At 40.2% G+C, this 16,539-nt stretch overlaps 1 protein-coding gene across 6 annotated transcripts in view; it reads right to left on the bottom strand.

Moving 5' to 3' along the window:
* Window positions 1–16,539, bottom strand: part of QKI (QKI, KH domain containing RNA binding) — a 141,240-nt gene that overhangs the window by 33,877 nt on the left and 90,824 nt on the right. For all 6 annotated transcript variants that reach the window (XM_037520696.2, XM_037520700.2, XM_037520699.2 and 3 more), the window contains exon 4: window positions 6,777–6,920. In XM_037520696.2, coding sequence (XP_037376593.1) covers window positions 6,777–6,920 — 144 coding nt within the window. The remainder of the gene's footprint in view (window positions 1–6,776; window positions 6,921–16,539) is intronic.

Raw genomic sequence — 16,539 nt, 5'->3', positions numbered from 1 at the left:
GCTGCTATCACCAAGTGCCCTATAAACATTTGGGGTTTCAACTTTTACCCTTCCAAACCCAATTCTTGACTTCTCTTCAAATCTCCTCTGACAGTATAAACAGACAACTGCTTTAATCTTCGGGGTAAAAAGCTTGTAGTAGGCACCGATGCAACACCCAGTCTTTTTTTGTTTTTTTAAATTTATTTTATTTATGCATGTAAGAGCTGGGTTGTAGGCCAGAGGTGCAGGGGATGGAGGGGTGCGGATATGAGAGAGGATTCGCCAGAGATCCTCAAAATAAATCATAATCGGACCACTCAGCAGTGCCAACGCTGGTGCAAGGCACTCACGCTCTTCCAGGCACCACAGGTGCTTGGGGGCATCGGCACTGTCACCCCCAAACCGGCTCTCTATTCAGAATGAGGCTCGGCAATATAAATTAGACCCTGTCATTCCTCCAATTTCTTCTTCTCTCAGAGTAAGATCAACAGACTTATCATGGCCTGCAGGCCTTTGGGTCCTGCTCCCCTCCTACCCCCACCCTGTACCCGACGCCCCAACACTTTCCTACTGCTCATGAGGCTTTCACTGGACTCGCAGATATGCTTCAAACATGATCTCCAAATGACTGTACCACATTGCAATTAGACTTTTATTCAAATACCACCTCGGAGGCATTCTCTAATCATCCCGTATAAACAGTACTTCTCTAGCCCATGATTCTCTATAGCCTTAGTCTGCTATATTTTTCTTCACATAACTTTATGACAACCTAACATAGTTCATATTTGTTTTTCTTATTGTCAGTAATCTAATGTGCCTCACTACCCCATCCCAGTCAGCAGTAAGTTTCACGGTAGAAGGCACTTTGTTGGTTGGCATTATGCAGTCTCTCTGCATCCTAGACAGAGACCATGGTACAAGCGAAGAATAACCTTATTGCTGAATCAACTACAAAGACCCACAGGTGTCAACTAGGTGGAAATTTAAAATAAATACAGCATAACTCAAATTGTGGGTATCGTATGCAACTTGTGCACATGTGCGCCCACGCTAGGGATGGGGGAAAGTGGAAAATGACACCTGAAGGGTAAATTATGTCAGTCACGAAGGAACTTGTATAATAAGGCCATATTAGGGAATTCTATATACTTTTCTAAGAGAAAGAAGAAACCACTAAAAAGTTTTTAAGCAGGAAAAGCTATGAACAGATTACAATGTAAAAGGAGTTTTGTGGGACAGCACCAAAGGAGTTTTGTGGGACAGCAGTTGGCGGGTTCTGAGATAACTATGGCTCAAATTAGTGTAAAGAAAAAGAGGGTGAAAGAAAGTGAGCAAATCTGAGAGAGGAAGGATATAAATTTAAATTTGGTATTTTTCTGAACAGTGACCCCAACTAGAAATGCCCAAGCCTGGACCTCCCTGGTGGCGCAGGTGGTTGAACACCACACTGTGAAGCTGTCCGCAGCCTCTGCAGTGCAGGTTTGATCCCGGCCGGTGGCGAGGGTCCCACATGGCGCCGCAGACCTCTCCTGTCTTGCCTGCTGCTCCCCTCAGCAGCGTGTTTCATCAGTCTGCCTGTTCTGTTCCCCGCTCTGTCTCTGGTGAATCCTCACACCCTCCTGCACATCTGGCCTGTACCCTGGTTCTTGTATAAATAAATCTTAAAAAAAAAAAAAAAGGAAATGCCCAAGTCTATAACCGCATCCGGAGGAGACAGGAAAGGCACAAATGAAGACACCAATCCCAAAAGGCCTGCAGTGTCTGCTAAACTCACACGGCACGGGAGCACCTGGGACTGAAGTGCTCAACAGAACAACACGCTCAGCATCACTATGCTCAAGAAAAATTCTGAGACATAAAAACCACAGAACAGTTTAAAATTTTTTCATGTAATATAAAAATAAATGTAAAAGCAAAGCTCTACTGGCAGTTCACTTGAGGGCAACCTGAAGTTAGACAGAACCTTGTGTTCTCTTTTCTGCTGCCATCCTGACACCCCCTTTGTCAGGGCCAGGAGTAAGAGTAGTGACTCTTTTCTGTAATTCCCGAGGCAATGAGCACACCTTCAATAACACAGCTCAACATAACTCTGCTGTTCTCCGAATCATTCCTGTTATAACTTCTACGCAAACACCAACAAAAGATACAAATTAGGGTCTCCCTGGTGGCGCAGGCAGTTGACTGCAGCGCTATGAAGCTGTCCGCAGCCTCTGCAGCGCGAGTTCCATCCTGGCTGGCCAGCGAGGGTCCCACATGGCGCGGCAGACTTCTCCTGTCTCGCCTGCTGCTCCCCTCAGCAGTGTACTTCATCAGTCTGCCTGTTCTGTTCCCCGCTCTGTCTCTGTGAATCCTCTCACCCTCCCGTGCATCTGGCTTGTACCCTGGTTCTTGTATAAATAAAATAAATCTTTAAAAAAAAAAATACAAATTAACCAAAATCACTTATATGTGAAATCTTTTCAAAGATCAAAATTTGTTAATATTTTCAATCCAAAAATATTGTCTGAAAATATTTAAGCAATGATTAATTAATGAAGCTTATGTTGGATTTCTTAAAAGGGCCAAATAAGCTTACTAAAATTTACTTAAAAAGAACAATGACTTGGGCAGAAACTTTTATTTTCTCCAACCTTAAATAAATCCACCTTTTTATAATTAGCATTTGTAAAGAATAATGCATAAACCCATACAGTTTTAAAACAATATTAGAAAAGGTCAAAAAACTGCAGCTTACTTTTATAGAACAATTATGCATTGCCATTACGCTAACCATACTCTGTGAAATATTTCATGTAATTTCCCAATAACTATATGGGAATTTAATGACGTTCCAATTTAATAGACAAGGCAGCGGAGACTGTAAAAAGTCAAAAATGGGATTCACATTCACAAGTCAGTTTTCAAACACCCTGAATTCTGTCTCCCAACATCCTTGGTACTTCAAGTACCAAGTAAAATGTCTGGTTTTTAAGCCTTTGTTCATGGCATCATAATCAGAAAGGCATAATAATGTGCAGTTCAATTAAAAAAAATACCCTGATACGGCATCCATGTTGTAATTAACACATTTAGTGAAATGGACAAGAAGAAGGGATGCTTGCATGAGGTGCAAAATCAATTTGCAAGTTCAGAAAAAGAAGTCAAGAAAACAATCTCAAACACAATTACAACAAAAAGAATTAAATACCTAGGAGTAAACTTAGCAAAGGAAGTAAAGGACTTAAACAATGAAATCTTTTATTATTGTTAAAAGAAAGATACACCCCAAAATGGAAAGATACCCCTGCTCATGTACTGGAAGAATTAACATTGTTAAAGTGGCCATCCTATCCAGTGATATATAAATTCAGTACAATCCCTACCAAGGCTCTAATGGCATTCTTCAGATAAACAGAACAAACATTACTGAATTCATTTGGAACCATGAGTCGGAATAGCCAAAACAACCGTGACAGAAGAGAGAGGTGGTATCACACTCCAGATTTCAAAACCTACCACAAAGCTATAGTAATCAAAAGGGAATGGTACTGGACCAACAACAGACACACAGATCAACAGAATGAAATGAAGAGTCCAGAAATGAACCTGCACACCTATGGACAGTCAGTCTCTGACAAAGGATCCAAGAGCACACAGTGGGCAAAGTCTCTTTTACAAATGGTACTGGGAAAACAGGAGAGTTGCATGAAAAAGAACAAAACAATTATCACTATCTCATACCTGATACAAAAATTCAAGAGATTGAAAATGTGGATAGAAGACCCAAAACAATGAACTACATTGAAGAAGAAATAGGCAAAAAACACACCAAGACATTGACTTTAAAGATGTCTTGAGGATTTTCGGCCTCCCTGGTGGCGCAAGGAGTTAAGATGCAATCTATGAAGCTATCTGCAGCCACCACAGCACAAGTTTGATCCCCGTCCAGCCAGGGAACAACCCACAGGGCGCAGCAGACCTCTCCTGACTCGGCCGCTGCTCCTCTCAGCAGTATATTTCAGACAGTCTGCCTGTTCTGCTCCCCACTCTGTCTCTGGTGAATCCTCTCACCCCCGACACCTCTGGCCTGTACCCTGGTTCTTGTATGCATAAATAAATTTAAAAAAAAAAAAAGGTGTCTTCAGGATTTTATCTCCAAAGGCAAGAGAAACAAAAGCAATCAGAAACAAATGGGATTACACCAAACTAAAACGCTGCTGAACAGCATAAGAAACTATCAAATAAACAAAAAGACACCTTAGTGAATAGGAAAAAGCATCAATACATATGACAAGGGGCTAATATTCAAATATATAAAGAGCACATGCAACGCAACAAAAAGGAAACAAACCCAATCAAAAATTGGACAGAAGAGTCAAGTAGACACCTCTCCAAAGAAGACACACATATGGCCAACAGGGACATGAAAAAATGCTCATCATCATTTATCATCAGGGACATGCAAATCAAAACCTCAATGAGATACCACCTCACACCTGTGAGAACGGCCCATTTCAAAAAGACCAGAAACAATAAAAGTTAGTGAGGGTGTGAAGGAAAAGGAGCCCTCACACACTGTGGGTGGGAATGTAGACTGGTCCAGCCCCTATGGAAAACAGTATGGAGGTTCTCAAATTATTAAAAATATATCTGGGGCCTCCCCTGGTGGCACAGGCAGTTGAAGGCCTCACTGTGAAGCTGTCTGTCCGCAGCCTCTGCAGTGCAGGTTCAATCCTGGCCAGCCAGCGAGGGTCCCACATGTCGTGGCAGACCTCTCCTGTGGTGCCCGCTGCTCCCTCCCCTCAGCAGTGTATTTCATCAGTCTGCCTGTTCTGTTCCCTGCTCTGTCTCTGGTGAATCCTCTCACCCTCCCGTGCATCTGGCCTGTACCCCGGTTCTTGTATAAATAAATAAATCTTAAATAAATAAATAAATATATATATATATATCTGCCATTATGACACAGCAATTTCACTCCTACGTATCTACCTGAAGATTAGTGCAAAACCACTAATTCAAAGGCATATACTGAATCCTATGTTCATTGCAGCCCTATTTACAATGTCAAAGCTATGGAAACAACAATCTAAGTGCCCAAGGACAGAAAAGTGGATCAGAAAAACAAGGTATGTACACACACACACACACACACACACACACACACACACACACACACACACACGATGGAATATTACTCAGCTATAAAAAAGATGACCTATTGCTATTTCCAACAGCATAGATGAAACCAGAGAGAATGATGTCAAAATAAATCAGGAGTAAAATAACCACCACATGATTTCATGTATTTGTGGAATACATAGAGAGAAAAAACAAAGGGTCAGACAAAACCAAACCAGTAACAAATCCTTGACACCTGACTGCAAAACTGAGGAAAACCAGAAGGGGAGGTTTATAGAGGTGGGAGTGGAGGGGGGGGGGTCCAGTGGAGGAGGATTATTGGGGATGTGGTGCTAGGCAGCGTGTGAAAACATCTATTAGTAGAAATGTGAATCTATAGGCCTAAAACAAATATAATGATGTAAACAAACTTTGCCTCAATAAACATAATTGGAGGGAAGTTAAAGAATTTTATAGACTACATAAAGTATTTTTAGTCCATAATTTGTAATTCTAAGAAAGTCTTATTACTTCAGAGCTAGTAATAATTTTAAACGTAATTCCATAAGGTTTATTTATTATCAATTTCTGTTTTCCCTTAAAATACAAATTGTATTTCAACTACATTTTACCAATAAGGAAACAAAATTTATTAGCTATCATAACTAAATAGCTTACAAAATGATTAGAAAAATCTAATAGGTCATTTTTTAATTATAAGACGGTCTCTTTGCTATGTTAGGTAAACTAATTTCCTTATTAGCATTATCTGAGCTGAAAAGTTTTCTATTATACACAGCAATATGTCTTCATGTTAAATAACTTGTACTGATTATGGGACTAATGCCCAGTATGCTTAGGAAAAAATCCTTCCCTACATAGCTTTCAATACTACACAATTATTTTTAAAAAGGAGGAAGATTACATTGATTAATACTGTACAGCTTTTAGATTATATTTAATAACTTGCTGCTTATATTCCTTATAAGAACTACCAAACAGGGGCCTCCCCTGGTGGTGCAGGTGGTTGAACGCAGCACTGTGAAGCTGTCTGCAGCCTCTGCAACGCAGGTTCGATTCCGGCCGGCCAGGGAGATACCCACATGGCGCAGCAGACCTCTCCTGTCTTGCCCGCTGCTCCCTCAGCAGTGTATTTCAGTCAAAACGCCTGTTCTGTTCTCCACTGTCTCTGGTGAATCCTCTCACCCCCCACACCTCTGGCCTATACCCTAGTTCGTGTATGCAAGAACAAAAAAAAAATCTTAAGAAAAAAATGAACTACCAAACAGAATTTACATGAAATTATTTTCTTCTAGGGAGTTAATTTTGACAATTAAAAGGGAAGTTTTTTATGATTTCTAAGTTATTTGTAGAATAGACTATCTGGGGAATACGGAGCCCCAGATGCCACACTTAGGTAATGTCAGTAACTGTTAGAATGTTACTCCATTGAGTTTGCGCACCTCACAACACTTTATTCACAAAAAATAAACAAGTTTTCCCACTTAAGAATTGGAACAATGTCAATGTTGTCTATTATACTATTAAGAAATGAGTTATAAACTGTTTTTATATTTTGTGGCCAAATAAAACTTCTAATAAGCAATAAGCAATTTTTATTAATAACTATTATAATATAAATTAATCTGAAAAAGGAGTGGGGACCAAATGTCACACTTGAAACAATCACTTACTGCAGGTACAAGTAATTTCTTCACTTCCTCAACGGCTCTCTTCAGCTTGATCTCTGCTCTGTTTTGAGCGTCTTCCACAGTGATCAGCACATGCAAGTCTTCATTGAGATGCTCCCAATTGGGCTTCCCTCTGTTTTGTTCCTCCTATAAAAATTGACGAAACACACTATTACAAATTTTTCCTTTCAAAGAGAGAACACGTTTTTCATAATATGTACCTACTGCCAATTTTTAACTGTGTTTACATTATTTTGTTATGATGAGATTAAAAATCTTTTGACTTATATTCCTGACAAAGGGTCTAGGTATGAAACTACTGGATCAAAAGACAGTTATTCAACGGGCATCTGCAGAGCATCTACTATGCACCAGCCAGAGCTGCAAGGATGTAAGAATGACTGCAAGGCAGTCACAATCATGACGCAGCTTTTATGAACTAAGAAAAACATGGTGTCACCCTTAGGCTATCACAAAAAGCACATTATTATTTCTGTATTTTACTTATAAGCAAATAGAAGGTCATTATGGTTAATTTAAGGAAGCCACCTGTGAAGGTCACATAACAACTTGCAAATTTAGGAGCCAAATCAAAGTTTCCATTCTCAAATTCACTGATCTATTTATTTCATTCAACTAATATTAACAATGGCTGAATTCAAGATTAAGAAAAGTATCTGGCAGAAAGACATTAATGTATAAGAGAAATGTCATTTGTCTTTAAAAAGTGTTTCAGGTAACAATTATGGAACTATTTCGTTAAAATAACAAGGAATAAACATCATATTTCTTTTAGACCTGATTTTCAAAACAGTGTAAGATCACTCAAATTGTATTAACTGATAAAAGTTAGTTTAACAGAGAATTTCTATGTTCCATTTCCTTGGCATCTTTGAGGGAAATCCCCAGGCTGAGTCGCCAGATAGCCTCTATAACTGAAAATATAACGTCAAAGCTGTTTCTTTAGTTTTAGAGATAACATGAGTAAATTTATTAACAATTTGTAATAATAAATTATAAGTATTTTTAAATATTGAAAGATAAGAATACACATTTGTAACTGTACGACAGGTACACAGAAACACACCTGGCTCAGGTGAGGCACCACATCCAATGATAAAATATCTGCTGCTGCTGACCTTTCATCTTAAAAGGTCGCTAGTTACTGACTTATGAGATTCCAATTAAAAAAAAAAACTGATATAAACTAATACAATTATTATTAACAAATGCTATCTACAACTTACAAGTTTGCAGAAGTCATACTAGGAAACATTCATGGCACTGACCCAATAAGGATAGAACAAGTCTGAACAGTCAAGTACATGTCTGTGCCTTTCCTGCTGATGGTGTTGAGTATGAAAACACATCCAAGCGTTGTGAGGGACATCGGAACCCAGACAAAGCACACCCTCTTACGAGTGACTATCTACCTGTTCCCAAAAAGTGGGCCCCAGGGTCACCACAGTGAGCTCACAGAGGAACTATGGGGCATCTGAAGTTTCAAGGGATGGAAATAGTCAATGTTTCTCAGACACCATGAAAATGTCTAGCTCACAATATCTGACTTTTTCAACATTAGACATTTTTGATGATGTCATATCTCTGCAATGCGAGGTTTTAGCAGCTACTATTAAAAAAAGCAAGTCTATGTTGAACTCCAGTGCAAAGCCAATGAAGAACCAAAAAAGGGTGCTCATCTCCAATCTGCTCCCAAGTCTGAGAACCTGAATGGTGCCTGACAGCCCGTGAATAAAGGACAACTTCAAAAATTTCAGTTTAAGTTGCTTTGATATAAATACTAATAAAGCTGTTTCCATTTAATTTTAAAAAATGATGTCCTTTTTTTTGGGCAACCTCACTTTTTATTTTATTTATTTTATTTTATATATTTTTTACATCATTTTTCATTTTTGCACAGTGTATGCATTTTCATCTTGGTTATACTCCCCATACAATTCCCCTCCCCTTATTTTGCCCCTACTCCCTCCCCCCCCACCCCCGCCCCGTAGTGTGTCTCTGGTTTATAGCTGCTTGTTGATTTTGATTTTTACTTTATTATAATTAGTCTTTTTCCGTTCCCTTATTTAGGTTTTCTAAATTCCTGCCATGAGTGAGACCATCTGGTATTTAAAAAACGATGTTTTTCTTTCTACCACGAAAAACTACCTAGGTGTCAATGAGTCAGAAATGGAAAAACTTGGGTTATCTGTTTGCCAAAAGACAGAAATCACATATATACCTGTACTGTGGCCAGGGAAATCAATTTCAAAATCCAGATTTTAATTTTTATGTCAAAATGATATTTTCTCACCAAAATTTGCAACTTCATCCATGTTTTTATAAATAGATATGAAGTTGCGTGCATTATTTGACGAAACTGAAAGTGTATCTCTATCCATACAAATAAGGTCTGGTCAAGACAAAGTCGCACACACAAGATTCACTCCTGCGCATAAGAGAACCGGAACACAGGCGCAGCGTAAGACATGCTCAACCCTGAACTAGGCGACTCAAACAATGAGGCTGAGAGGTGGGACACCCAGGGGTGAGCCCCAGGGTCGCGCCAGTCTCCTAACTGCAGGAAGTGTGACAGGGTGACCACCTGACGTGAGGACACTAAGCTGAGCACAGAGACCAAAGGAGCTGGGAGGGAGTGGGGGGTAAATCAGTTCCGGAAAGAGGAGCACAGAGCTCAGGGGATCCGCACAAAATCCATGCAGACATTCAGGGGAAGAGCGATCAGTTCATGTTTTGGAGGGAATACCTGAGGTGGAGCAGTAACCACCCAAAGGACCTCAGGTTAAAGCACAAGCTCCACAGAGCCAGACGAGAGACTTCACAGACCTGCGGAACCCCCAGTTCTCCGTTAGAAGGGGGGAATATGAAATCTACTCTGAACACTGCTTCCAGTACTGCCTAACTAAAACTGCTAAGTCATGACATGAAAGGATTAACTGTTTCCAACTAATTTGACTGCATCTCGGAACAAGATCAAGACTTACAGGGAAACAGAACAGCCAATGAACAAGGCAACATCTACACTATCTGGCATCTGACTAGAAAAAGTGTGCCAAGAAGAAAACAACGTATGTAAGAAATCAGTCCACTGAAACTAACCTACAACAGATATGGGGGGGGGGGTGTGTGTCACTAATGCTTACAGAGACTAATACAAGGCTAGCCAAGGAACATTTATAATCAAAAATATTTTTAAAAAGACCTAAGGAAAAAAACTAAATTCCTAAGTGATTTGCTCCAAAAAAGGGTGTATGTGGGGAGACAAAAGCCAGAAGACTGAAAAGGGCGCTAGACAAAGGAACACGCTGCAGAATAACCCACGTTACACTTTACTGAAGGAAGACATTTTTGAGTTGGACAACACCTTGGGAAAAATACATTTTTAGTTCAACAACTAAAGTGTCAGCTACAAAATAAAGTCACACCAATCTTAAAGTTTACTTCAAAACAGGTTTGTTTACAGATTTAAAACCAGTAAAAAAAAAAAAAAGAGATGAAAGAAGACTATGAATTTAATGTAATCCTGCATTTGCAGTCCTTCCTAAAACTCTTCTAAAATACTGTAGAGTTTAAAATGTACAAACGCTTGAGGAAGACAAAGACAGGAAAGGAAACAAGTTAGAAAGCAGATGGCTAAGGAGCCAGGAACTTAGCCAATCCCTGGCGAGATGAAACCAGACCAGGCTGCAGATTCCCCAGAAAGGCCTAGGAGACAACCAGCAGCTGTGGCAGCGGGGCACGGGTGGGGCTGCAACAGAAGCCAGCTTGTAGTGTCACCAGGAAACAGCTGATCCCTCACCTTCAGAACCCGGCCCCAAACAGCCAGCCACCTACCACTCCCTAATTCACAGGAGAAGGGCAGACACAGATTCCCAGAGCACTCCACTTTCTGGACCTGGGCTTGGGGTGCAGCTGATGGAATTATTCAGGCACCGAAGGCTGAGATGTGCGGCTTCCTCCCCCACCCTCCACCCAGTATGCAGCTGTCAGTTCACACCCTGTGGCCAGAGTCTGAAGAGCTCTCTCTGGAGTATCAGACCAGTCCAGCAAACAGAAAGCAATCCTGAGGAGGGAGAAGAAAACTCAAAACTTCTCAGAAAACTGTGAGAAGCTTCTGCGAAGAGAAGAATGCTACTAAAGAATGCAGAACATAAAAAGGATCTCCACAAGCTAAAACTGTGATGACAGAAATGAAAGATTGACAGAGAGGGTGATAGCTAAACACAGAGAAATGCTCCCTCCAAGGAGCAGTGAGGGCAGAGAAGGAAAGTGGCAGAGATGGTGTAAACAAGAGAGGGCTAACCCAACAGGGTCGGGAACTGTAGCACAGAAGTACAGAAGTCTCCCCTCCTATTACCCACCCCACCCCAAAAAAAGAACAAGGAAGCAAGAGAAAAGTCGCCATCATACATACTTTTTAAATGAAACTGTGCAAGACCCTCCGTAAGAAGAGAGCTCACCTTTTCTCACCACAATGAAAGCATGAGATGAAAACAAATTCTAAAAAAAATCAACTAGCAGCAAAGCGAGCACAGGACACAGCAGGAGAGAGCAAGTGCCCAGGACTCCTGGAGGGCAGGGTGCCGAGCACTGCAACCATGTACTTTCAGAATCGTGTTTTTAATCTATGAGTGTATCAAACTTAACTTTAAAAGAGGTTTTAGGATCATTCTATCCAGAAGCCACATTTATCCAACTGTACTAAAGTGAGTAAATCCCTTCAAGAGTGGGTTTTCAGCCCTGGAATTATTCAATATCACTATTGCTCACTGTGCTTTACCTGCTCATTAACTGGTAAATACTACAGAGCAACAAATACAGAGAAGTCAATAAATTATATCCATGCAGGTTCTCCTTCTATCCCAAAATACCTACATTAGGAATCTACTCCCCAAATTTTCATTTAAACAACCTGGAACAAAAGTTGAAATGAAGCAGGGACGGGATGACACATGGATAGCCACAGAATCAGTGTCTCCATGAGAAACTGTGTCAAGGATGCATTAATTTCTTCTTATGTGCCACCAAATCTTTGTCAATAAAGAACATGGGGTTCTTTTTTTGCAATGACATATCACCAAATTTAAATTTGCAGCACAGTCTTCCCTGCCAATTTCTAGATCTTCCAATTCAACTGCCAACTTGGCGCGTGTATGTCAGTGTCTCTGAAGCACTGTCAACTCAACATCTCCACACGAGAGCTCAATTATCTCCCTTCTACAAATTTAGCCACAATTATGTCTCAGCTACTGTTGACCTGAATGAGTTTTCTGAATCAATGTGGATTTTTAAAACTAAAGGACAAGAACTAATTTGCTGTGTAGAAAAATCTTTGCAACATAGTGGAAAGCTGGGGCAGACGGAGAGGCTGCCACACACGCATCCCCTGGCTTGGGCCTACACCGACTCAGGCTGGCATTTCTGGCTGCTCATCATCCCATGACACACAATTGACTCTGTGCTGTGAATAAACTGGCCTATTCCTCAAACATGGATCTAGATTCTGATTCAGGGGATGGGGTGCATGTGTGTGTGTGTGTGTGTGTCTTGTCGCCTACTTTCAAGTCAGGTGATCCTTTTCCATAAATGAGCTCCTAAATGAGTCACATGAATAACAACACCAACAACTGTCAGAGAAGCACCTGGTGAAACAGCTACAAAGAAAGTTTTTTCCTAGAAGAGAGAATTGCCTATTAAATTTCAAATATGCCAAAATGATAAACCTGACAACACTTAACTCAAAATTCCTCCAGCCATTAAAAATTCCTGTAAGTGAGGTTCTTAAAATTAAAACTTGGTCTTAACATACAATGCATATATCCAACATTATTACTAAATCTGGGCTGATGAAAACCAATGCCCTGAACTACATTCTAATTATCAGTTTTCAATAAAACATCATCCATTTCATTTGTGAAGGTAATGTATACAGTGTTGTAAAAATGTTAAGTAAAACTATTCCGAACATCTAAGAAACTACTTTTGTTTCTGATAGATTTTTGATTTTTAAAAAACAATGAATCACTGCCTTGTGAAGTTTGAAATTATGCTCTAATTACAGCATCTGTTTGAACAACAAATTCTATAGCATGAAGCATCAGAACACACTGATTGGCCCATCCTGCTGATGCACTCTTTCAATGATACATCTGTAGTCAGGCAAATGAGCACAAGACTTCTCTCCCTACTGTGCTCTCAACGTGGAAGTTCATAAGCCAAAACCACCTAGGAAAGGAATTCAAAAGTGATATTTTAAGTAAACCAAGATTGCAATAAGACTTACTGTGAATATATCGACCTTAATTAAGCCAAATGATAAAGTTTCGATATGGAATCATTTCCACTTATATATGCAATCTGAAATTTAAGAGATGTTTATTGAGAAACTGTATAAAGCAGATTTAACATAATTCCATTGTTCACTGCCTCTTATTCTAAAACTGACCTCAGAAATGACCTCAAAAAGTCAAACTTGAGTCCAACAACAAATCTGTTTGATAAAAAGCAAGTTATTTTCTAATATTATATGAAGTTTTGAATAACTGTGTTGAAATCACCAGCTAGGAAAATCTTTATTGGCAGACTTCAACAATTGCTTATTAAAATTAAACTCGGGCCTCCCCTGGTGACGCAGTGGTTGAGCGCTGGGCTGCGAAGCTGCCCGCAGCCTCTGCAGTGCCAGTTCGATCCCCGGCCGCCGGGCGAGGGTCCCACATAGCGCGCAGACCTCTCCTGCCGCCCGCTGCTCCCCTCAGCAGTGTATTTCGTCCGTCTGCCTGCTCTGCTCCCTGCTCCGGCTCTTGTGAATTCTCTCACCTTCCCACATTTCTGGACTGTACCCAGTGCTTGTATAAATAAATAAATCTTTAAAAAAATTAAAATTAAATTAAACTCAATGAAACAATTTGCTAATGTCATAGAGCCTCTATTGCTTTATGTAAAATATTTCCCCAGTTACCTTTCTTTGACAAGAGATATCTCTCCCACAAACACGATACTAAAAGACTGTCCTCCTTGCAATTTTCACATATTAATTACACTAGTTTTTTTTTTTTTTTTTTTGCATAATTCTGTGTCAAAATTAAAACTATGTAGTTATCGCCAGTTCTGGTCAAATAATATTGGTCTACCCCAAAGTCAGATTTCTAGGACTTACATTGATTTGGTTTTATCTGTTCCTTTGTTTCTCTATAGTCTATATAAAACATCATCTGGTATTTGGTTTTTTTCTTCTGACTCATTTATAAATTTGTAAATTTCTCCATGAGCACAGCAGTACCTATATCCCTTCAAAATTAGTTTTTGCATTCCTTTTTTAAAAAGATTTATTTATGCATACAAGAACTGGGGTGTAAGCCAGAGATCCGGGGGGTGCGAGGATTCACTAGAGAGAGTAGGGAGCATAACAGGCAGACCTAATGAAATACACTACTGAGGGGAGCAGTGGACGAAGCAGCTTTGAGGACGCTCCCTCGCCAGCCAGGGATTGAACTCAAGCTGCAGTGGCTGGCGATAGCTTGATAGTGCCATCCACTGTTTTTGCATTCTGTGGGTAGATACCTAGGCGGGAAATCACTGGGTCACATGGCAGATCTATTTTTAATGTTTTGAAAAATCTCCATATATTTTCTGCAGGGGTTGGACCACCCACCGTGTACAAAGGGGCTCTTTTTCCTCCACATCCAAGTCAACACTTGTTGTTTCTGGTGTTTTTGGAATGGGTTGCTCTCACAGGTGTAAAGTGGTGCCTCATTGTGGTTTTGAGTTGCATGTCCCTGAGGTGGATGCCGTCTCTGGAGAAGTGTTTGTCTAGCTCTCCTGCCTATCTTTCGATTGCATTATTTCTGTTTTGTTGAGTGGTAGGAGTTCTTAGTAGACCTTGGATATCAGTCTCCTGTCAGATGTATGATTTGCAAATATGTTCTCCTATTCAGTAGGGTGTCCTTTTGTTTCAGTGGTGATGGTTTCGTTTGCTGTGCGAAAAGCTTCTTAGTTTGATATAGTCCCATTTGTTTGCATTCTGTCTCTCCTGCTATCAGAGATGAATCCATACAGTCACATGGACTGTAGCTGTTAATGCCCTGTTCAATCTAATGCTGCTGTGGATATTTACAGTATTCATATTTCCCAAGTATTAATTCACAACCACCTTCATGTAATCTTAAACCCCTCAGTGATAAACAGCATTGAAAACACGAGGTGTAGAATAATGTTTTAGCTTATGATTTCTATTTAAGAATGTCCATCCCTGTGTGTGGAAGAGCAAGACTATCATAACTGAACTGCAAGATGCTTGGTAAGAACGTGATGGGTGGCCTGGGGGGACGCGGGGGTGGCTGTGGCGATGAGGTAGGTGACGCGGTGAAATGGGAATATCATTTATATTCATAGTCACATGTTAAGTTTTCATATTTTTTGATGTGTAAAGTGTTAAGATTACTCTAAACCCTAAAACGTCATTTGCTCTTTGCAGAACAGCAACTCAAAAGCTTTTCCTGTGCAACCCCTACTGTCCTGGCTCCCTTAAAGAGGTAGATGGCTTTCCAGCTAAAGGGGATTTCCTGCCATTCCACTGTAAGACTTCCTCCCTGTGGTCATGTTGCCATAACTAACCAGCAGGGAAATCCCAGTTCCTCAAATATGAAGGCTGTCTCAATAGCAAAGCCATAAAGAAAAAAAAATTAACTATATAAATAAAATACATTGGAATTTATACTGATGCCTACCCCAAATTACCTGTAGTGACATATTTTGGGGGGGAATAGTGAATTTCAACCATGGAAAATTGTAGAATTAATACTAGAATGGTGAAAAGTTAATCAAATCCATGATTATCAGTCTTTGTATGTCATCGTAAAACATATGTAACATAAAATTATTTGGTACACTTAAATATTTTAACACTATTTGATTTCAACTGAATAACATATATATATACACACATATATAGCTATTGTTGAGACATATAGCATGTGTACATATGTGTATGTATATATGTCTGTTTGTACCCACAGTAACCCCTGAGATTATTACAGAGATGGATGAGAAGCATCTGCATGTGGTATAGACATACAATGGAGTACTACTTGGCTATAGAAAAGATAAACTATTCTCATTTGTAGCATTATGGATGGAACTGGGGGAATTATACTAAGCTAAATAAGTGAGAAGGAGAAAAACAAACAGAGGGTTTCAGTTTTATATGGAGCACAGAGAAAAAAACAAAAGGCCAAATAAAAACAAAACCATTAACAAACCCTAAAAATACGACTAAAGAACTGAGACTAAAATAGGAGCAGTCAGGGCGGAAGGCTAGATCGAAGGATGGAACGGCCACCCGCCTGCCCTGGCTCTAAGATAAGCGAGCCACCAAAAAGCTCCAAAAGGCCAAAAACCAAAACCAAGGCTATAGCAATACAATACCCATAGGGGCCCTTGGGCTAGAGCCTGACAAAGGACAGTGCCCAATAAGAGGACAGGTCACTATGCACAATTGCAAGAAGCCTCAGGCTACAGGAACACCAACATGAGGTTTATTTTACAAACGGGAAGCAAAGAGCTCACTATGGCCACACATGGCCGCTACCTCACCCAGGTAGCACCAGTGGTCACCAGAAGTGCCGGAATGCACTGGCCAGTAGTGATGGTCACTAATGGTCTCCCACATGCGCTGTCAGAGACACCAGTGTTAAGAGCTCTTTGTGAACTGTTGGGCAACACCACCAACAAACAGCTCTTTGAGACA

This window comes from Talpa occidentalis, unplaced genomic scaffold (genome assembly GCF_014898055.3).
Source record: "Talpa occidentalis isolate TD23 unplaced genomic scaffold, MPIMG_talOcc4v2.1 talOcc4.2, whole genome shotgun sequence".
Classification (NCBI taxonomy): Eukaryota; Metazoa; Chordata; class Mammalia; order Eulipotyphla; family Talpidae; genus Talpa; species Talpa occidentalis.
The sequence above is the reverse complement of the archived record's forward strand: the minus strand, read 5'-3'. Positions and strand labels throughout refer to the sequence as shown.